The following is a 21,658-nucleotide window of genomic DNA, read 5'->3' on the forward strand; positions in this document are numbered from 1 at the left end:
TTTAGCATTTTCAAAGAATGTCTGTTTTACTCTTTGTGGTGTCTATGAAGTACCACGGAATTTAAAATTTTTTTTATCAATGTCAGCTCTGTGAGACAAGCTAATGCTGGCATGCTAATATACAAACAATTTACAGTATTATCCGCACTATAAGGGGCACTGGTCTATATATGGTGCACCTTCAACGAATGGCCAATTTTAAAACTTTTTTCATATACAGTATAAGGCACACTGAATTATAAGGCACACTGTCAGTTTTTGAGAAAATTAAAGGCTTTTAGGTGCGCCTTATAGTGTGGAAAATACTGTAATTGTAACATATTGACGTTACTTAAAAAGTCTGCTGCAACCATTTACCCTTTTGACTGAATTACCTTCAACACATACTTTGAAATTTTGAATAGTTCACCAATACATAGAACTAGTGTGTGTGTGTGGGGGGGGGGGGGTTGAGGGAAATAAACTGTCTGCACAGAATTTCATGCTATTTTAATTAAAGCCACACATGTCAATACAGGTAAAAAGGAGAAGGATAATAAGTTTTCTGGAATTATCCAAACCTGTACAAGATTTTGTATAAATCCTTCACTTAGACTAGTATTTTGAATGGAAGGAATAATGACAAGAGCATAGCACAGTGGCACAGTGGGTAGCACTGTTGCCTCACAGCAACAAGGATTTGGCTTTTATTTCTTTCTGTGTAGAGTTTATATGTTCTCCCTGTGTCTCCGTGGGTTCTCTCTTGGTTGTCCGGCTTTCTCCTAACTCCAAAAACATGCAATTTAGGTGAATTGATGTATCTAAATTGTCTGTAAATGTAAGTGTGTGCTTGAGTGGTTGTTCGTCTTTCATTATCTTGCAATGCGCTGCCAATGTGTCCAGGGCATTCCCCGCCTCTCCTCTATAGCACACTGGTAAAGGCCCCAATGATTCCGCAAGATGGATTAGCACCTGAAGACGAGATAATTATGTTTGGCTCATCAAGAAAATGGATGGATGGATGGATGGATGACAAATGCACCGCACAGTGGCACAGGGGGTAGTGCTGTTGCCTCACAGCAAGAAGGTCCATCCATCCATCCATCCATCTTCAGCCACTTATCCAGGGCCAGGTTGCAGGGGGCAACAGTCTCAGGAGGGATGCCCATAGGGATGCTCATAGTTCCCTCTCCAGCTCTTCCAGCTCCTCCGAGGGGATGCCAAGGCATTCCTAGGCCAGCCGAGAAATATAGTCCCCCCAGCGTGTCCTAGGTCTTCCCCAAGGTCTCCTCCTGGTAGGACAGAACACTCAGCTGGCTCCGCTCAAGGAGGAGCAGGGGTTCTACTCCGAGCTCTTCCCTGGTGACTGAACTCACCCCATCTCCAAGGGTGCGCCCAGCCACTCTATGGAGGAAACTCATTTCAGCCGCTTGTATCCGTGATCTCGTCCTTTTGTTCATGACCCAAAGCTCATGACCATGTGTGAAAGCAAGAGCATAGACTGACCCGTAAATTGAGAGCTTTGTCTTGCGACCTTCACCATGACAGACCTATACAGCGACCGCATCACTGTGGAAGCTGAACCAATCTGTCTGTCAATCTTACATTCCATCCTTCTCTCACTCATGAACAAGACCCCAAGATACTCCTCTCACTTGGGGCAAAGACTCTCTACCAACCTGAAGAGGGTACATCTCCCTTTTCCGGTTGAGAACCATGGCCTCAGATTAAAAGGTACTGAACCTCTTTCCACTCGCGTCACACTCTGCTGCAAACCGTTCCAGTGCAAGACGAAGGTCCAGGTTTGATAAGGCCAACAGCACAACATCATCTGCAAAAAGCAGAGATGAAATCCTTTGGTCCCCAAACCGGACACCCTCTGGATCCTGGCTGTGCCTAGAAATTCTGTCCATAAAGATTATGAACAGAACCGGTGTTGGACAGCAGCCCTACCAAAGTCCAAGAAGGTTGTAGGTTCAATTCTTTCTGTGCAGAGTTTGTATGTCCTCCCTGTGTCTGCACGGGCACTCTCCGAGTTCTTTGGCTTCCTCCCACCTCCATGAACAAGCAGCTTAGGTGAACTGAGTGTGAGTAAGTGTGAGTGTGTGTACATGAGTTGTTTGTCTGTGTGTGACCCTTCAATGTGTTGTCATCTTATCCAAGATTGGTGCACCTCTCACCCATAGTCTGATGGGACAGGCTGGAGCAGACATGTGACCAGCAAGATGGATGTGGATGAAGACTAGATGAATAACAAAGTCTCCTTATTAAGAAAATGAATGAATGAATGAATGAATAATAAATGCACACAACATTCAGCTGTGCTTCAGCTGATCTCAACTATAGAAGTTTCATAAGCTCAAGGCTGGACAGGCAAAACAGATAGGTCCAGTGTTTGATTATGTGTGGCCCTGCGATAAACCAGCGACTTGTCCATAGTGTACCAGGGTTCCAGTCTAGCCCATTACTCATTTTGAATAAGCGATTGAAGTTGAAACGGTTAAGATTGTCTTGTTTTCAAGAGGATGAATGAATGAATGAAGGACAAAGAAGAGAGAGAGCTGTCAGGACTAGTATGACATTTACAGATAGATGAGGGGAAATGGAAGGGGAATCCGGAATGAGCACAAGCATAAAAAAACCTCCAGGTTTCTGAGAGCTTAACTTAACCATGTATAATAACACTGTATAGCAATGCTAGTGATATGCCCATGGTCTTTACAATACAGGCACAGCTTAAAGATTGAATGGGCTAATGAGAGGCAGGACTGCGGACTAGAAGAAGGTGGAGTAGAAAACAGAGGAGGAGTGACATACTGTCACTGACAGCCACACCTTGTAATACAGGCAGTGACACACAGGGGAAAGACAGACACTATACACAGGACAAATACACGGGGCAGGGAAAACACAAGACACACAAGAAAGAGCAAAGAGACTGGCAACCGCTAACACACATGTTCTTTTTGTGTCTATTTCTCCTCAGGTTAATAGTACAAGCAGCAAGGCTTTCGGGTAAAATATATTCTTCCTTACCTGAAAACACATGTAAGAAGTAGTACCTGAGTATTACCTGAGTTACAGTGATAGTTAAAAAATACACGCCTAGAAAATATTCTAACATACATGGCACTGTGTTTTTAAAATAAAATAAATTACATTTTCAAGTGTTTACTAAAATGAATGTTATTATTATATATACATCCTGGTCCATAATAATCTCATTATTGACTGACCTTCACTCAGAAATTATTGTTCAGAAATGCAAGTTGTTAGTTAGGCAGCAGCTCTCTCTGAGGACAACACAGTCCTTTATTTGTTTAGTGTAATACACAATGTGTTGCAAAAAATATGCAAAAATCAGGTCATAATCAGTGTGAGAGCGATTCATCTTCCAGATAGTGTAAAGTCTGGAACAGATTTTATGGCAGTACATCCAATAGTTGTCATAATGTCTCGGCAACAGTCAGAAACTTCAACATGAAGGTGCCACTAAAAAAATCAGGACGCCACGAGTCAGGGGGATTCATCCTCTGGGAACCATGAACTTTTGTGTAGAATGGAAAAATTTAAACTGTTGTATTTGAAAGGAGATGAAATCATGAATCAGAGGAGTGAGTTGCTCCCAGCTGATTCATCTCCAACATCTGGTCATTGAGTCTTCGTGTCGAAAGATAATGAGACTCACTGGGCAAAATACTGTATGAAATGTTGACTGAAACAGCTTTCAATGTGTTCATTCCCAACAAATTTTTTCTCTGTTTGATGTTAAAAGACATTTTGGCATCTGTGATGCTCTTTGTTTTCCAGGTGGGATTTTGTCTACATTTCATTTTTTTCAGGCTGTTTTCACTATTTCTGCAATGTAGAGCTTTTTAACATTTACCAAGATGGCCAGTGAAAAGGCAAAGTGAATAACTTCCATGCAAATGTTTGCATGAGATACATGAGACAAAACAACACAACACAGGCCCACGTTTTCGTTATTCATTTGAAACAAATACATTTTATAGTAATAAGGAAGAAAATTGACTGAATTAACATTGAATGATTACTGCACAGTTGTGGCATCTCCAAAATGATATCTAACAGCTATAATATAGACTTTCTCTTTCATATATTTCCTATATTATTTCATATATTAAATACAATCTATAAATGATTAGCTTGTCTATAAATGAATATTTAAAGCACACTTGTAAAGATGCGTCCTCTACCATCTACCAGGTAGACCCAAACTACGCTTTTGCAATTATTTGCATGCCGTATCATTATCTCCCCACCTATATATTTGAATAAACTCACTTGAAAGTCTCACGCTGTCACATTGTCACCAACTCTACCTGTCAATCAAGCGCCCAACCAATCACAGCATATCTACCAGAAGGAATCACGTGAACAATATGGCGTAAGGCATCTGCTATGTTAGGAGAACAAATAACTACACATGGACTTCCCAGTTAACATAATTTTACAGTTACATTACTGTTACAACAATTTTCACGTTTTTGAGCAGAGACTCCAAACAGCAGGAATGAGACAGAAAACGGCAATGAATTCTGAGTAAAACTCCAACTGAAAGAGAGGAAAGGATTGCGTCACAAAAAGAGAAGTACTACTTAGCCAGAGCCAATGAATGTGGGGTATTACAAAAAGTATGGCTGTTTACACAATCAATGCCTCGGCCAAAAAGGAATCTCATATATTTGCGACATCCATCCGTTTGCAAACAACAGGGGTGAAAATTTATCTAAATACTGTCGTACCGTCGTCAAAAAAATGGGCAAAACTCAACTGAAAAGGATTAAATCAAAGCTTCGCTTTGCACGTTTATTAAGTTTCCTTCCAGCCTTGCTCATGTATGCAATCAACAATCAGTTTATGGCCAAAACAACTGGACGGTCATCAGACCGTCTACTTTTGTTTTTGCTGCAGACTCTTGAGTTTATTAATGCTCCTCCGATGAAGACGAGCTGAATCCCTACTGTGATCTCATTCTGTATGGATGATTTTGAGAAGTCTCTCCAGGATTGTGTCGTTACCGTAATAGACGTCCTGCTCGTTTTGGTTCCGGCAGATCTGCTCACAACAGGATGTTTCCAACTCTGGAAAGTTACATCATCAAAATTTAAACTTTTATCGTTCTAATAAAATGTAGAAATCACTGTTCAGGTAGTAAGGTGATCTAGAAGGAATATGCGCTAGCATACATGACATCACCGTGTCTCGCATTGTGTTGCATCAAAAGCTCAGCTAGCACCAGTTGGCTATGTTTAGCTGGAGCTCTCCACTTTAGCAGTGTAGCGTTAGCTCCATAGAACAAGGTAGCTATTTATTCTTTTCATATGTTTGGTATGAAGTCTGAAGTTTTCGTACTTGTTACATGGGTACTGAGAAAAACCAAAGCATTTACACCTATGAATTTTGCACCTATAAATTTGACTGTTAAACCGAGAAGCTGTCTACTGCGGTTTCACATTTGCTTTGACAAGTGTTTAGGTCGAGGGTGCTCAAAACCCTCTCGACCCCCTCTATTGTTTCCTTTGTTTTACACCCAGTACACCCCTGCTCGTATTGCTATAGATATGTACACTCTATAGCCACTCTTCACTCTCTTCTCCCAACCAGCATTGCTGCTGGTGTGGTCTAAATCCCAAAGCTTTGATAATAAAATTTTGAAAGACTGGTTCTTGTTTCGTTCACCTCTTTATTTAGATTAACATTGAAAATTGTCAACACACCTCATACATCAAAACAACATGATAATCTCATCCCTGATGTTATCAGGATCACTCACCATGCCCTTCACTGTTTTTTGTATTGTATGGTTAACATGAAGAACACAGAGCTTCTGCCCACAATCAATCATGGCTTGCAATGTCCTGAAATGTTGGTAACATTGCAGACTCAGAAGTTGATTCTCAGTGGAATTATCATCAGCACAAGGATCTCTTTTACATAGAAGCTTTATCATTGGCTTACCTCATCCAGAGCATTTTCAACAGGAAGGAAATAATTCACTCCAGGATTTATTTGGTAGTTAACCTTTTACTCAGGAGACGTGATCTCATTAGTGGGAAAGAGTCAGTGACCAGAACGACTCATCCAATTAAAAAAAATATGTAAAACACGAACAGCCGCAAAACAATAAAACTAATGATATTATATTAGGTGAGCCTGTATATGGTGAGGCTCCCCACCAAGAACACTCTGGCAAACAATTCAATGTTTCAGAGAGGTAAAGCAATCCTTTGTCCAAACCAGGATGGATAGGGACCTGCTTACCTCAACTGCGAGAATGGCTCCGCTGTGGAAGGAATTTTTTGAGTATCTCCTCAGTCTCACTGACACACATTCCCAAATTTCCCCACTGTTCCACAAATTTCCCCACTGTGGGACGATAAAGGATTATTATCTTATCTTATTCCAGTGAGGAAACAGCTGGAGGACATGGAGGTGGGTGTGCTTATCACTGGGGCTGAGGTCGCTGCAGCTCAGAAAACAGTTCTATAGTGGCATGGCCCCAGGGGTAGATGAGATCTACCCCTGGGGCCAAGACTCTAGATATTGTATCTGGGTACCCTAAGGCGGTATCTGGTAACCCCGCTCTGTGCGGAGTTTGCATGTCCTCCCTGTGTCCGCGTGGTTTTTCTCCAAGTTCTCTGTAGACTTTGTCTACACTGGCATCACGCCCAGAGTGTCCCCTGCCTCACACCCCAGTCGGCTGCGACCTGCAACAGCAGATGAAGCGGGTTTAAAGGAGTATGTATGTACATGTATATGCACATAAACTCAAGTCACTAGAAGTGAAGTTCCAGTTGGCTAGTAGGATGCCACAAAGTCCTGTGGTCAGGTTACTAAAACTCTGGGTATGTCAACCCAGAAAAGAGGGAAACCCAGGGAAACTCGCCTGCTTCACGAAGCAAGGTAAACTGAACCCCTGGGTTTGTTACCACAGTAACAGTCTCTCGCGCCAACCTGTTTGGGAGCAGGTTTTACTCCATAAACTCGGGTTTCCGCCCTCTTTAAAGCCACCCACTTTACCGTAGTTCTGTTTAAGCATTAGAAAACATCAGTCTTTATTTTGGAGGTATTTTAGAGGCAAACCTGTTTGTTTGTTTTGTTTGTTTGTTTGTTTGTTTGTTTGTTTGTTTGTTTGTTTGTTTTGCAGATGATGCTCAGAGTGCCTGTCCTTGAAATGGCTTTTACCCCAGTTTGTCAATTTCCCTGGAATAAATCCATCAGAACCATGAAGGAGTTCCACAGGATTGCACCCACATCTAACTTGTGCCCTTGTATTTCTATTTCCAGATCTGCCCTCCTAATCTGACGGTCCAAGTAAACCATTTCTCATGTGTTTTCTCTATTAAGGTGGTGAATTCTATAAACGTCTTTAACCGACAGCTGGGAATACAGGAGTAGAACATTAATACAAAGAGATGCACATGAATTCCAAAGAATGAACCGCTGATGTTCATTGAGAATCTAGCTTACTGTGTTCATCCTATGTAGTGGACACTGAAGGAGCCTCTTGCTGCTGCCCAGCCATGCTCTGTTAAAAAGGATGAGAATATGTTAATAGGTTAATGGAGGCTAAATGTCACACTCAGTATTACATCACAACATTCCATCACAATGTTCAGAGACAGTAACATGAAATATTAGACTTTGTTTTCCTCAGTTTCTTGTTAATTTCTTTCCCACATCGAGTACTAACTCCTGTGTGTATCATGTGAATAAAACAGACAGAAAATAAAACTTGGAATGCCTAAAACCTGTTATTAGCAGTACAATACCACAGCTATTGATGTAAGCACTTTAGAAATTTTGGCTATTATCAAGGAGACCATGAGAAATGGCCAGATGTCAGTTATTGATTTCAGTTCTTATATAATACAGATATATGCATGGGTGTGAATATTCTTCTTGTGAGTTTCTTTAACATGCAATTCCCAATTTACTCTTTTATTTAAATAACATTAAGAACTTTAAATTAGTTCCATTATTTAACATAACTTGATTTGGGTGACAGCACATTTATGTGTGTGTAAAGAGCATTATGTTCATGATAAAACTACTGAACAGTCAAGCGGCCACTTATATTTACTGTACAATGTCAAACATAATGAAAGGAGGAGGTACCCCCAGATAATGCAGGAGACTGACCGGTGTGAACAATATTTTAGACCTCGAGCAGCAATTTCCTCCCACGCCATCTCCCTCTCCTTTGCAGCTGCAACGCTTTTGCTCTTTCTTTGGAAAATGTACTCAAAGTTTTCATATCCCTGCATTAAGATCTGGACTTACCCCACCGTAAAGTACACACAGCGCTTGTCCATCATGGTGATTTGTCAAATCGGGTCTCCATTAATGATGGCTTTTTATGGTTGTGTTGCACCTACACTGTAGTAGTTGATTATAACACAAAACAGCCTTTGTGAAACTGCAAACTCTGCGTTTCCAAGCTCAGGGTAAATCACCCGAGAGTCACAGATTTTACTCAGCGTTTGTTCACCCTGCTTTGTAAAACGGACCTCAGGTAACCAGTATCCTAAAGTAACTTATGGACTCACACATTTAGAAAAAACTGTCAATGCAATAGTCACATCCGAAGTTAAACATTTCAAGTGTTCAGATTGAGGCTTTTATTCTACCATCATTTGCAGCCAGCGAACTCCTATTGTGTAGGAAAGGATTTGATTCACTTCCATTCTGTGATCAGATCAGAGTGGGTACTGAATTTTCCCTGCATGTGTAATCATTTGCATGATTTTTACAAACTGTATCCACATTTCTAAGGAGAGAAGAATCTTTCAGAACAGGCTTTTACTTTCATGTTGCTTTCCAAAATGTTTTCAGAAGAACAAATGACAACCTCAGATCTTTTGTTGTCATGCTGGTATATATTTGTGTGCATGCATCTAGTATAATGTACATGTTTGTGTGGCAGATGAATGTTACAGCACAAATTGATAATTCTGTAGAGCTAGATATTTTATCAAATGCTTGAGGCTGATTTTCAACACAGCTCTTGCGTAAGTCATGCAAGTACTTTCGTCAAAGTTAAACCTGTGAAGAAAACAGAAGCCATCCTTTTGCCTCATTAGTGTGCGTGGAAAATCTTGACATGCTTTGAAGACAATGTGCTTGTGTAGCTAAATCAGCTTAAGGGCCCAAAGCAGACATGCGAGGGAAGCAACCAAACATCTACCCAAGTGATAAACAATTTCTACTGGGTTGGGAGGACTGTAGAGAAAGACTTTGGTTCATTTTTCAAGCACTATTATTATAGGTTGCTCAGATAATACTTGCCTTCCAGCCAGCATTAACATGGTTGATGACAAAATTCTCACATTGTACATGTAGAGCAAAGACTCAGACTCCGCTAACACACACTGCTGTGACAACAATTGTTTCAGTATCATTAAAAACTCTATTTATGAGCAAAACAAAACCAATTTTAGGGATTTGGGTCCCCTGTTCACTGGAGTGACAGAAAATATTTATCTAAACATAATATAAAAATCTTCTCTGCTTGCAAGGTTAATTCTCCCCTTTCCCATGAGATCCTTGTGTGTTTTGGCAGAGTGTAGTGCCACGCCCTAGACACACTCTCAATGAGCTCTATTTAAATGATTTTCACAAGCTCTGCTGCTAATCATGCAAAGTAGAAAGAGAAGTGTGAACCTATTTTGTGAAGGAAATCTCTAAATTCAAGTCCTATCAAGCTTCCCAAACACCTCATTTGGTTAACTAGCCTAGCTCCTTTTTCAACACACTGCTCATTCTGTCAACAAGCACTTGCAGTATCAGATTGTGGGATAGAGCAGTGATGATATCAGAATGGCCTTAGAGGAAAGCAATCTCAATCTTTTTTTTATTTTTCTTGCTTGTTCTAGTGTAGTGCATGACTTTTCATTGTAGAGTATATGGTTTGATTGCCCAGTTCTTCAGCATTCTCAGACAAAAATGCTTAAAACCAATCAGCAAGAGAAGCAATAGACCAAAAGAATAAAATGAAGAACGTACATTGTGACAATTCGGTTAGTTGTGGTGTTAGTACTCATCTTTATGTCTTTTCTAATAATAAACATAAACATACAGTCCTCAAAATCAAATAAAAAGTTTTAAAGCAGCTTAAATAACTGAAACTGAATAAAACAAGCAATAAATAATCATACATAGGACAACTCTGGGAGTATTTCAGTCAAATACTTCTTTGATTATTTGCCGCAGCATGCTTTGGCTGTCATCCACAATCTGTCAATTCAAGCAGAATTTTGAGTGAGAAAGCAAAGGTGAGAAACATGACATGTAGTTTGGATTTAATACAACCAGACACTGAAAATAGAACTGAAAGGAAAATGTAAGCTAGCAGATGTTGAATGAATATGCTTGGTCTATAGCCAAACTATATATGAGATAAGAGCAAAACTCTACTGTCTCCAAACTGTTAAACTGATTTGCAAGTTAATATTTGCTTGCTTGCCAGCTGGCAGACCTGATAGTAGCTCACTGACAGAACAGGATATGTAGAGAGGACAGGGAGCCAGTTGAAAGAGGTGGCTCTTATGCACAACAACCTTATAGTAATATTTTGCATGAAGTAAAGGGAAATGCACAAGTGCAGTTTACCACCTCAACGGTACTATGGCTCAGGAGGTAAAGCATACAATCATCAAAAAGTTGACAGCTTGCCAAAAACTCCAAATTGCTCCTGACATTCAATTTGTTTGTGAGTGTTTGAGTGAATGTTTTTCGCTCCTCTTGTATGAGACCTTCTGCCACCAGTATATGAATGTGAATGACAAAGGATCGATACTGGGTCCTGTTGTAAAGCTCACTGGGTAGTTGGTTAATGTACAAAATTAGTAGAAAATTGTATTTAACGGGTTTGCCATACCACAGTTACAGTTTGTTTTTCACTGACATGCAAGTGATCAGATGGGCAACACGAAAAAATCTGATCTGAGGAATAATGAGGAAATGTGGGTGCATGACAAAATGCATTATCATTGAGGAAAGTATTACGGTACCGGTTTGGCTCTAATGAAGTGATTAGTGTGCAACTCTGTGCATATCGGCCTGTAAAACATTATAGCACATTCATTCTTATCTAGACTCACTCAAACCAAGAGGTGTAAAATTAGCATTTGCTGTCTTATTTTTTTTTATCATACCAATGTACCCATGTGCGCTGTTACTGTTTGCTCTATAAAGTCTGTTTTATTAACATGTCTGGAAATAAATAAATGAATAAAAAATAAATAAAATTAAGTGACAAATGTAACAGTTTCACTTCAGATGACAGATCTATTTTTCTCAGACAGCTGCTATATCAAGGTTCATGAAATTCAGACTCTTTTCAGATGACTATCTCAAACACAGCCATATTTAACATATGCTTGGACAGGACTGCTGTGTATTGTCTCATATTGGAGGCACATTGTACATAACCACATGATGGCAGTGCTGTATCTGAAATATTGCAAACCCCAACACAAGGTTTGCCTTTCAAAAGTGACTGTCCCATAGTGCTTTGCATGGAGGTATGTCTTTTGTAGTAATGGGCATTTTGATGTGCAATTTGCTGCCACCACCTGTCATTCTTCAGTTTTACACGAAAACACCCATGAAAGCCTCTGCAAGTCTTGTAATTAAGCTATGCACCGGCACTGGCATGAATTATGCAGCAGCTTTAATGAACTTGAATCAGTAAACACAGGATCTATAATGAAGCCAGTCACACAAACTGCTCTGGACAGAATGGTTCTTTAACCTTGGGGCTATTTCACTACTGGGATGACACATCTGCCGGGAATGGTTGAAACATTTTAGAGGAAAAATAATCCCCTTTCTCTCACGTGCTCCCATATTGCAGTGAATTTTTCATTTAAAAACACGTCAAGGATGGAAACAAGCATCTGTGTGGTGATGCTGATGGACAGGAGGAGGAAAGAGACCAAGTGAGAAAGTTTAGAGATACTGTACAATATTGCAAAATTACATGTAAAATATTTTACATGTAATAATTTCAGAAAAAATCTGACTCAAACACCTAATGTATTGGAAAAATAATATCTTAGTATTTTACAGACCAAATAATCATACTTTTCTTCCAGAGTGTGCCCTACGACATTGAGCAGTGTCTTGTTGCAAAAAACATAGCCAGACATGTTTTTATTAGAAGAGCGACAGAAAATAAATAGTATAAAAAACTAATCGCAAAAATGTAAAAGTGGCCATGACTGTTTACATTTGAGACTATAGTTTGTAGAGAGCAGAAAAATCCAACTACAATCTCTTGTTAACACTGTCTCAAAAATGCAAATGATGGATGGAATAAAACTGAGATGTCTGAAAAATGTCACGTTTAGACAATGTGAACAACTGATGTAACAACTCATAGGATTGAAAGACTTAAAATTAAATATTTACTTTCATGTATGGAGTGATACTGGTGAACAGGCCTCCAAATGTCTGGGGCTACAGAAGTCCTATGTCTTTTCAACAAGAGCACAGTCGTGGCAGCACAGTCTCCTTTAGCTTTTCCAACAATCAATTTTTTCAATTGCTTCTTAAACATGAAGAAAATCAAGCATATGGGTGGGAAATGTTTTATGCTCTTCACACACGGCTGGGATTCCCTGCCAATTTAGAACAGCTTGGCTGCTATATCAAAATTGTATACATCCTTTTTTTTTAAAATGTTTTATTCACTTTGGATGCAGATATTCAATTCTCTTATTTCCTAGTTGCTCAGAGCTCATACACACACACACACCTAAAAAAGCAACCACTATTTCTCTGTTGTGCTCCCTTTCAAGGAGAGAGGTGAGCTTTCAATGAATCACCCCCTGCTCCCGTCATGTTATGAACTGTGTCTTCCCTTCGTCAAGCAGTGTGAGTGATGGAAGTGACAGAGAAGACACCTGCCCTGAACTATGGCTGACACAGAGGGAGGGAAAGAAGAAGTGAGGCAGAGGGAGGGAGGAACACTGCCTGATGGTAGAAACACACAACAAGGCAACAAACTTGCAGAGACTATCACTTATAGTGACAGGCCAGGAGGTGCTGTGCTATTAGCAGGCCGTAGGGTGGGCCCTGAGCACGGCCCGTCCTGCCTAGAATGGATGGGCCTCTCTCCCAGGACTAAATTAATACTGGGAGTCTAGTGAATTGCTTTTGGAACAATGTCATCCTAAGGAGCTAATCAGACAGGAGTTATCTAGAAGTGCCTGTAGGCTGGCTGGGGCAGATGCAGCTCTGTGGCTGCCTGGTGTACGGCAGGTGTACCACACCAAGTCACAGCAGTTCATTCCTGAGCAGGAATCTTAAAACAAGAGATTTACAAGAAGTAAACTTCCCTGGATGCATGTCAGATTTCAAATAAATGTTTCTTAATTTTGATATAATTGTTTTTTTTGTCATTTGCAGCCACCCTCTGAAGTTGATACAGAGAACGTGTTGGCTAAAAATGGCCCATTTGTACCCCGTAGATGCAGAACAACATTCATATTATCGTAAATTATTTGTTTTCATGTTACTTGTCAATATGGATTCTACCATTGGCTCTAGTTACAAATCTCCACCAACTACTGATGAATACATATGGATCTTAAGCTTTTAAATGTTTTATTGAAGAATATTCTACAATTAGTTGCGAACAAGGTTTTCTATTTCATTCTTGCAGCTGATAAAGTATTTATCCATCTATCTTGTTCATGTCAAACAGGTTATGCTGCTGCGTTAATGAGAGAGGTAAGAGTTTACCCAAACAAATCCTAAGGCTAAAACCTAAACCAATGACCTGAAGCTAAAACTGTGCTACAGCCAGGTGATAACTGTCATCAAGTGTTTGTTGCTGCATTGGTGCAGCTTTAATTACCGAACCATTTAAGAAAACAAAGTGCTTGGTCACATGTTTGGATCAAAAGTTTATGTGTTTATTATACTTATATTTCTACTTTACTGTTCTGCAAAATATATTCTAATGCAAATAGAGACAAAGAAAAAGGAGCGGTGCAGTAATCAGAAGAAACTACTTTAGAATCTTGGATTTATACTTCTAGACAAACCGCAGAAGATATACCTTGTGGCTGACTGACTTTGCTAGTCATCTGCATAGAAATGGAGTAATGCTGCATATCAGAGGTATAAACTGACAGGATGAGGTCAGAGCTGAAACATAGGGGAAAGCAGCAGAGACCACACACAAGTGAACCATAATTATGTCTGAGAGAATAAACTCTGTAGCTTCATGCACAATGGAAACCCAGTGTTACTTACGGTCTCTTAACACAAAGTGAAATAAAGCAGTGTCTGTGGGGCGATTGCTTCTTAGCGTGCATCAGACCAACCCAGAAGTGATCGTGCCTCTGGCAAGCCCCAGTCTCAGCTCTTTCTTAAGCTCTGGAGGACAGCAAACATACCCTGAATAAAACAGATAAATCATAAGCTAACAGTCCCACAGCAAAAGATCCAACATTAGCCACTGATGCTTTACGTTGTCACTAAACTTTCCGTGGAAGAAGTACTTCACAATTTACTAAAATAAATATGCTTTCTGAGTAATTCTTGTATTCAAAGTGAACAGAAGTATTGTCAGGAAAATGTTCTCAGTCAAAAAAATCTGATTAGAAATTTTGTTTCCAGTAGTTGATAGAGGTATATGTATTGTGTTCATAAATTGATTAAGTTGCATTTTACAGCTGTAGATGGTTATAGCATTAGTCGTGTTAAATTTTGTTCATTGTATCAAATTTGGTCACTCACTGAAGTGATTCGGTTCACTAACTCTAATCCTAACCATAACCCCACTATCCCTTCATGTTGTGGACTTGTTAGCAGCAGGAAGCCAGAGGACTATTAGGATCCGTGTTGATGGAGAACTCAACCTCGTGATTCTTGATTTAGAATGAATATTAGAATCATTAACCGAGTGATTCAGGAACTGACCAGTTTCATTTAACAGTTCAGCTCCATTTGTAGGAATGTTTAAGTGAATGCCACAACATGAACACTCTCCATAGATATAGAACAACTCCAGTAGCTCTGACCAAAGAGTGAGCGGCAGTGACTTGCGGTGAGATTCATGGCTGGTGAGGCACTGACTTGATCATAATCAGATTTACAAACATGAACCTACAGTGTAGCTTATTCACCATTTAATAAGCAACAGTGAGTGGGTTATGTTGAAAGTCTCATTGCAGAATTACGTACACATACAAACTTTAACACACAAATAAGCACATTTGATTAAAAAAAGTGTTATGTTGTTACGTACAGGTTTGTTTATATTGTGTCTACTTATAAATGAAGTCCATGCACAGCTCCTTCTGAAAAAAAAAGTATCGCAAAACTTTTGAGTTGAGATATGTAATCCTCCATTTTTATAGTAAGGCAAGGCGAGTGGAAACACAAATGAATAGCTACACTTGATTTACTGCCTGTAGATTGTAGCTTGCTGTCACTTATTCTGCAGCAGGTGAGGCATTGTGTGCACTTGTGTGCATTACAAAATACTCTAGAAGTGTCCCTTTAGAAATTAGTAGAGCTTTGGTTTTTGTGTGGGGTTTTTTTAAAAAATTATTTATTGATTACACTATACTGTATTTTAGAAAGAAAGTGGCATTCATCAACCTTTATCACCATCCCTTTATTTCATCATAGGAATTTCACCAATTTATTAAAAATACAATCATAAATACTGCAACATACAGACAAAAACAAATATTTTTATGTATTAATGAAAAAGAAAAATTCAAGTACAGGGAGGGCATTACCTGAGAGAGCTATTTTAGCTAGAATGACTCACAATAATACTCCATTCTCATCCATTCCATAATTCCAAGTGATTTTCCAGTGAGTTCTCTAATACCACACATTGCTCGTCTCCACTTTAGTGGTGGTAGCGTGACTACTCTGCAAAGGTTCCGACCCATATTTTTTAAACATAGAAAACATAACCTGTCTGCTTTTCTCATGCTTTATTTTCTAATTCTTTCTGGCCTTTGCATAGAAAACTCCAGACATATCTTCCATGTCTGATTTTATGTTCTGAGGCAGTTTACAAACCTCAAGACTGATCTGGGAGAAGCCATTATCCTTCAAACTATTGTAGACCTGAACCTCATTCAGTGGAAGCACAGGGATCTTGACCCCAGCACCCCCCAAATAGTAAGTCTCTTCCAGTGCGCCGATGAGCAGGATGTGGCCTCCAGGCCGCAGCAGCCCCCCAATGTTGCCCAGTGCTCTGTTGAACATAGCCATGTCAGGACTAGCACCTTCCATACAGAAGCAGGACATGAGGCAGTCAGCCCCAAATGGAGGAAGGACATCATGGGGCAGGGGATGAGGAAGGTTCACATCAATAGTGACGATGTTTGTGACAACTTTACGTAGTTCGGCAGCTTTTTCTGTCCATTCCGAGGATCTGTCAAAGACAATATCAGTCATTAAGTTAGAACAAATATCTGGTGAACCAGCACTGCACCAGTTCTACAACATTTTAGTACAGTTCATAGAGTTGTACCTTCGTCCCTCCAGCTCGCAGACTTTCTGCAGGTAGGGTGTCCAGTCCATTCCACTGCCTTCGCCATCCTGCAGCCAGAGCCTCACCGCCTGCCTGTTGGCCTCCAGGAAGTCTGTGAGGATGATCTTGTTGAACACCTCACAAGCACTCATCACTTGGTACAAAGCTGGGCCAGAACCTATGTCAACCAGAACCTCACCTCTCACATCACCTGGAGCAGTCAGAGGAAAGTAGAGAGCAAATGAACGTGACTGGTCAGATCTGGTATTGACATCCATATCATTAATCAGATGACAAGTGAAAAGCTCTGAACACAGGTTTGAGCACAACCACTAAGGACGTATTTTTGTTCAGAGTTGGTCTGATCCAGATGTGACCACATTTTTTTTAGCAGTGAAAATTCTGATGTGTTCCGAGTCACACTGAAGGAACGTTGTTTCTACTAGCATTCTCTAAACCAAGAAGATATCACAAAAGCAGACAGAATGCATTACACAACATCTGATGTACATTTAAAGTGGCCCCACCAAGAACTTTTTTTGACATTTTGCCACATGTCAGGCTTCAAACTTAAAGATAACAAACTGAAAATATTTTTCAAGAATTGAAAGCCTGAAGCCTGAAATGTGGCAAAATGTCAACAAGTTTTCGGGGGGGGGGGGGGGGGGCAATACTTTCGCAAGGCACTGTAGTGCGTGATAAATCTAGTATTCTGGTATAGATGAGAACAAATTCCAATTTGGTTATGTTTGTTATGTATGAAAACTTGCACGTTTGGGAAGATGTCCATCTTTGCCTCAGAGGTAATGCATCCATTTATTAAAGCAGCAATTACAGTCATTTATGTCACCATCATACCAAGCCCATGAGGAAATTGATTTATGGCCAACATTATGTCGGCATGTTGCCGAACATAAATATATTTCTTTTTTGTTTGTGGATAAAAGTATTTTGTCCATCTATCCTATTTGTTCATTTACATACCGACTGGGTAAATGATCATCAATGATCCGATCATCAATAGAAGTGCTTGATATGCAACTTCTAACCAAACAAATTTAGAATAATAGTCACTTCCGATCATCACATACTGTCTGATAATGTGATTTAGATTGTCCCACCGCTTTGCTGAAATTATATCAATCACATTTTGAATACAAATGCAAAATTAATTAAATTATTTTGATATTTATACTCTTACAAGCCAGGTATTTAATTTACAGAGTGATCCATCACTGCTTTACCTTCACTGAAGGCTCTATGTAGGCAGGCCAGAATCCAGGACATAAAGCTGTCTTCTCTTTCCAAATGAGCCTCTTCTGGAGAGTAATAATACTGTAGATAAGCTGAAGGATCAAATCTCTCATAGCAGGCTGCCATGAATGCTACGTCACTCTCTGTCACCTTTTCTTCCATCTGTGACACTTTTTGAGACTTTTGGTAAACATTAGTGCCTCGGAATCCATGGAGTGCCTCATATTTATATGTGATTGGGTGTCTCTGTATATGGCTTCCTGGGTAGAGATAGATACCTTATGAATATCCCTGACCTGAGAAACCCATATCATTAGATGAAAGGGATTTCAAGGACATAGCTCACAGGTTATATAAGGTAAAGCTGCTATACCCACTCTTCTGTATGACTTCATGATGTACCCTTGTGTCTATCATGTCAGCTTTCTCAAGTGTTTTCCTGTTTAGACTGGTTTTAACTCGTCTTGGATTTTACATCTGCCTCCTGATTTTTAACATGCAAATATAGCTTAGTGTTGTAATGTGGGTTTCTACAAGGTCAGTGTGTTTCCGGGTATTGGTCTTGTACATTTATATCCCACAACCTATTTATGGTAAGCTGTCGCAGACACAGTGAGGACATGTAACATGAGTACTGAAGAGGAACTGCTTATCAAGGCTCAGAGTTGACTATATTAAATTATGTGAACCAACAATGCATGCAAAATGTCACCATTGTATTGTTTGTGGTTTGGGGGGGATTTGGTTTGAGTTGATTGTCTACAAATCACTCTAAGCATTCGCAGATAGTTGAGGAAGTACATGAAACAAATTCAGAGATTCTAGGTTGAAAAAAGTATGGTGTTCAAAACTGAATCAGAACTGAAGACCAAGGTGAAGTCAGGTACTCGGTACTCGGTGTCGAGACAGAACACGCCTTGCCATGGCCCTTTACTCATTTTAGTGTGGCCAGGGCAACCTTTGGACTTTGGCAACTTGATGACCAGGCTGTTAGAGAGATTTGATTTTGAATATCACGTTTATTCCCGGATTACTTTATCAAAAATAAAAGTCTACAAATCACAATTAAGTTCATTACTCTAAAATATACAGAGCATTTTCAAAGTTCTTTTTCATGGCTAAATGAGAGTTACACAAACATTGAGAAAAAGTCTCTTACCCTTACACATGGAATGAGTTTAGAATATTTTTTTTATGACCTGCTGTTCTATTTACAGTACAAGAATGAAAGTTCAAAGATAGCATGCAAAACTGCTCTATTCTTTGTGTAGCTGATACAGAAAAAAATAGTTTTGTGGATGAAAACTGGATTTTTCACCAACTAAAGTTAGTGGGATTGCATGTGGTGACCATAAAATGTCATCAGCCAGCAGCCCCGGTCCCTATCAGGCAGTCTGCTGCACGGAGCACTCTTGTCTTGCCTTGGGCACTGGCCGCACTAGCTGGCACCCTTTCCCCCATCCCTCCTCTTTCTCTCTCTCTCTCCCTCTGTCTTCCTCTGTCTGTCTTTAGTAGTGTGCAGTGACCCACCCTTTCCTCCCTCCCGACCCTCCCCTTGCTGTCACCCTGAGGCTCTCAGCTACCATAGTGTCAGTGCAGAGGCCTCAATGTTGACAAAGCAGTAGGCCTTCAGAAGACACATCAAACCCTGTCCCTTCTCTGTGCTTTTGGGGAGCTCAGCGCACAACAAAAGAACAGGGACTCCAGTTTCAGTCGCAGGCCATTACAAGTCCCCACAACATAGCTAAAGACAGAAAAAGGCCCTTGAGGATATTGTATGCACGTGAATAACCACAAACCGTTCATCTCAAACTGTTCAAGATGAGATTTAGGTTTTCTGACCGTTGTGATGGATGACTGTAAATATAAAGCATAAGTCAAGGCTGCGGGTTGATGTCATAATGACACATGCACTCTAATGACGACTGTGGGCGCTCCGCAGTGCCAGGGACTTCCCCCCAAGGCACGTTGAGTCGCGGGAATGGTATGTGATGCATACCAGATGTGATTGGAGACATCACACTGTTGACGTTGTTACTGCTATCCAAATAGTAGCAGCAACAAAAGCATAACGCCATTTTTCCTCTGTTCATAAATTCAAAGCATGATGCTTGATATGTAGAAGACTAGTTGGAGCCAGAGGCAAAATAACACATTTCAGAGAATTTTTTAAAAGACTTTCAGAAAGTATTGCATATAGATTCACTTGGTCGAGAGCGTGGTAAGAGATAACTTCAAAACAAGCATCAGCATCAGTTCTCCTCACTAACGCAATGGAGAATATGATTTTTGCATTTAATTTATTAAATGTCCATGTATTACACAGAGCTAGAAACAAGATTTGTCAGCAGTCGTCGTCCATGAGGCTTCTGTGTCTTGAAGCTTTTCTTAACAACTTCCTTGTCATTACTTACAGTTTGTAAATGCGATTAGGGCCTCTGACCACATGATGGCAGCAAAACAGATTCTTTATCCAGTACTCAAATTTGAAAAAAAAATAATCTTAAATATAAATAAAGATCTATTTTAGCTCTAAAGAGCTAGAGTCAATCATTCTCTGGCTATGTCTAGACAATTGATATTTTCTGAAAGTATAAACTCATCATATAATATCTGAAATCATGACAGAGATAAACTGATAGCATCAGGGTCACTGCAGTTTTATGTTTTTTTCTGTAAGTCTCAGACATACACAGAAGTGTACATTCTTTGTGCTCAGCTTTTTTCGAAAGTTAATTGCCAGAATTAAGCACTAGAGGGAATCCTGCACAGTGCTTGTTATGTGTTTGTGCACAACATAACCACACACACATTCTATTAATAATCTGATTCCCTCTTACCTCCCCCCACCTCTGTCTCTCTCAGAAATAATGAACAATAAATGTCGCTGCTGCACCTCAGACACACACCAACATCAAGCAGAATGTCAAATGGCTGGAAGTACGGAGCGATTGACAGCAACCAGGCACCAAAAGGCATGCACATGACTAAAAGCAAGTTCTGAATGTTCTTTCCAAACTTCCTCCACATGCCAGAGGGGAACGCAGGGGCGTTGATCTAATGCGAAATGGTTGAAAGATTTTTGTGCAAATGCCCACGGTTAGAAGTTAGAGTGTGACTGTACTGTATCTATTGTTTTCACCTCTGTGAGTAAGTACAGTGTGAAAGTAACCTGAGTTATGCTGATGACAGGAAGATGATCATTGGCCAGATTCCCTTAAGGTTTCAATAGGTGTAATCTGAAAATAGTTACTTTACATGGTAACATTATCTTTAAATACAGACATACAATCTTTCCACCAACTTCTACCTGTAGGCTCATTAATTACCATTAAATTAATCCTTGGAGTATCACACAGGCTGATGTTAATGCATGGCTTTGCTGCTAACCAGCAGATGGTACTGTGTCTCAGTTTCATGTCATTCTTTATTATCATAAATGCACATAGAAAAAGCAAAATGTACTGATCCTTGTGTGAAAGTTGCTGACACTGATGTGCAACTACCCCCCCCTCCCAAAAAAAAAACAACAACAAAAAAAATCCAAACATTAAATAAAGAAGTTTGTTATAAATGATTGTGCCAAGAAGGATATTGTGATCCGGGTATGCTATTTACACTACACTCAGTACTGCACTGATACTTTTCCTAAGGGTAATAAGCGTTATCGCTTGCTGTACCTAAATGTTGATTCATACAGTTTATCAGTGTTATAAAATCGAATATCCTCCTATAGGGGAAATGCTTTGATACAATGAAAGGCACAGGCATTGCCCTCCTCTGTGTCACTTTTGGCATCCAATCAAGTAGCGCCATGATTTTGGACCTACAGGCAAGGTTATTATTCTCACGGGGTGAAAGATTAATTTGTGCATTTCATTAACATATGGT

At 39.9% G+C, this 21,658-nt stretch overlaps 1 protein-coding gene across 1 annotated transcript; it reads right to left on the reverse strand.

The window, feature by feature from the left end:
• Nucleotides 1-15,975: 15,975 nt before the first annotated feature.
• Nucleotides 15,976-17,929, reverse strand: LOC137601046 (phenylethanolamine N-methyltransferase-like). Its single transcript, XM_068323034.1, has 3 exons — nt 17,758-17,929; nt 16,514-16,724; nt 15,976-16,414 (listed from the first exon to the last, which is right to left on the reverse strand). The coding sequence occupies exons 1-3, from the start codon at nt 17,927-17,929 to the stop codon at nt 15,976-15,978; spliced, it is 822 nt and encodes a 273-aa protein (XP_068179135.1).
• Between the last annotated feature and the right edge of the window lie 3,729 nt (nt 17,930-21,658).

This window comes from Antennarius striatus, chromosome 1 (assembly GCF_040054535.1).
Source record: "Antennarius striatus isolate MH-2024 chromosome 1, ASM4005453v1, whole genome shotgun sequence".
In the NCBI taxonomy this organism is placed as follows: domain Eukaryota; kingdom Metazoa; phylum Chordata; class Actinopteri; order Lophiiformes; family Antennariidae; genus Antennarius; species Antennarius striatus.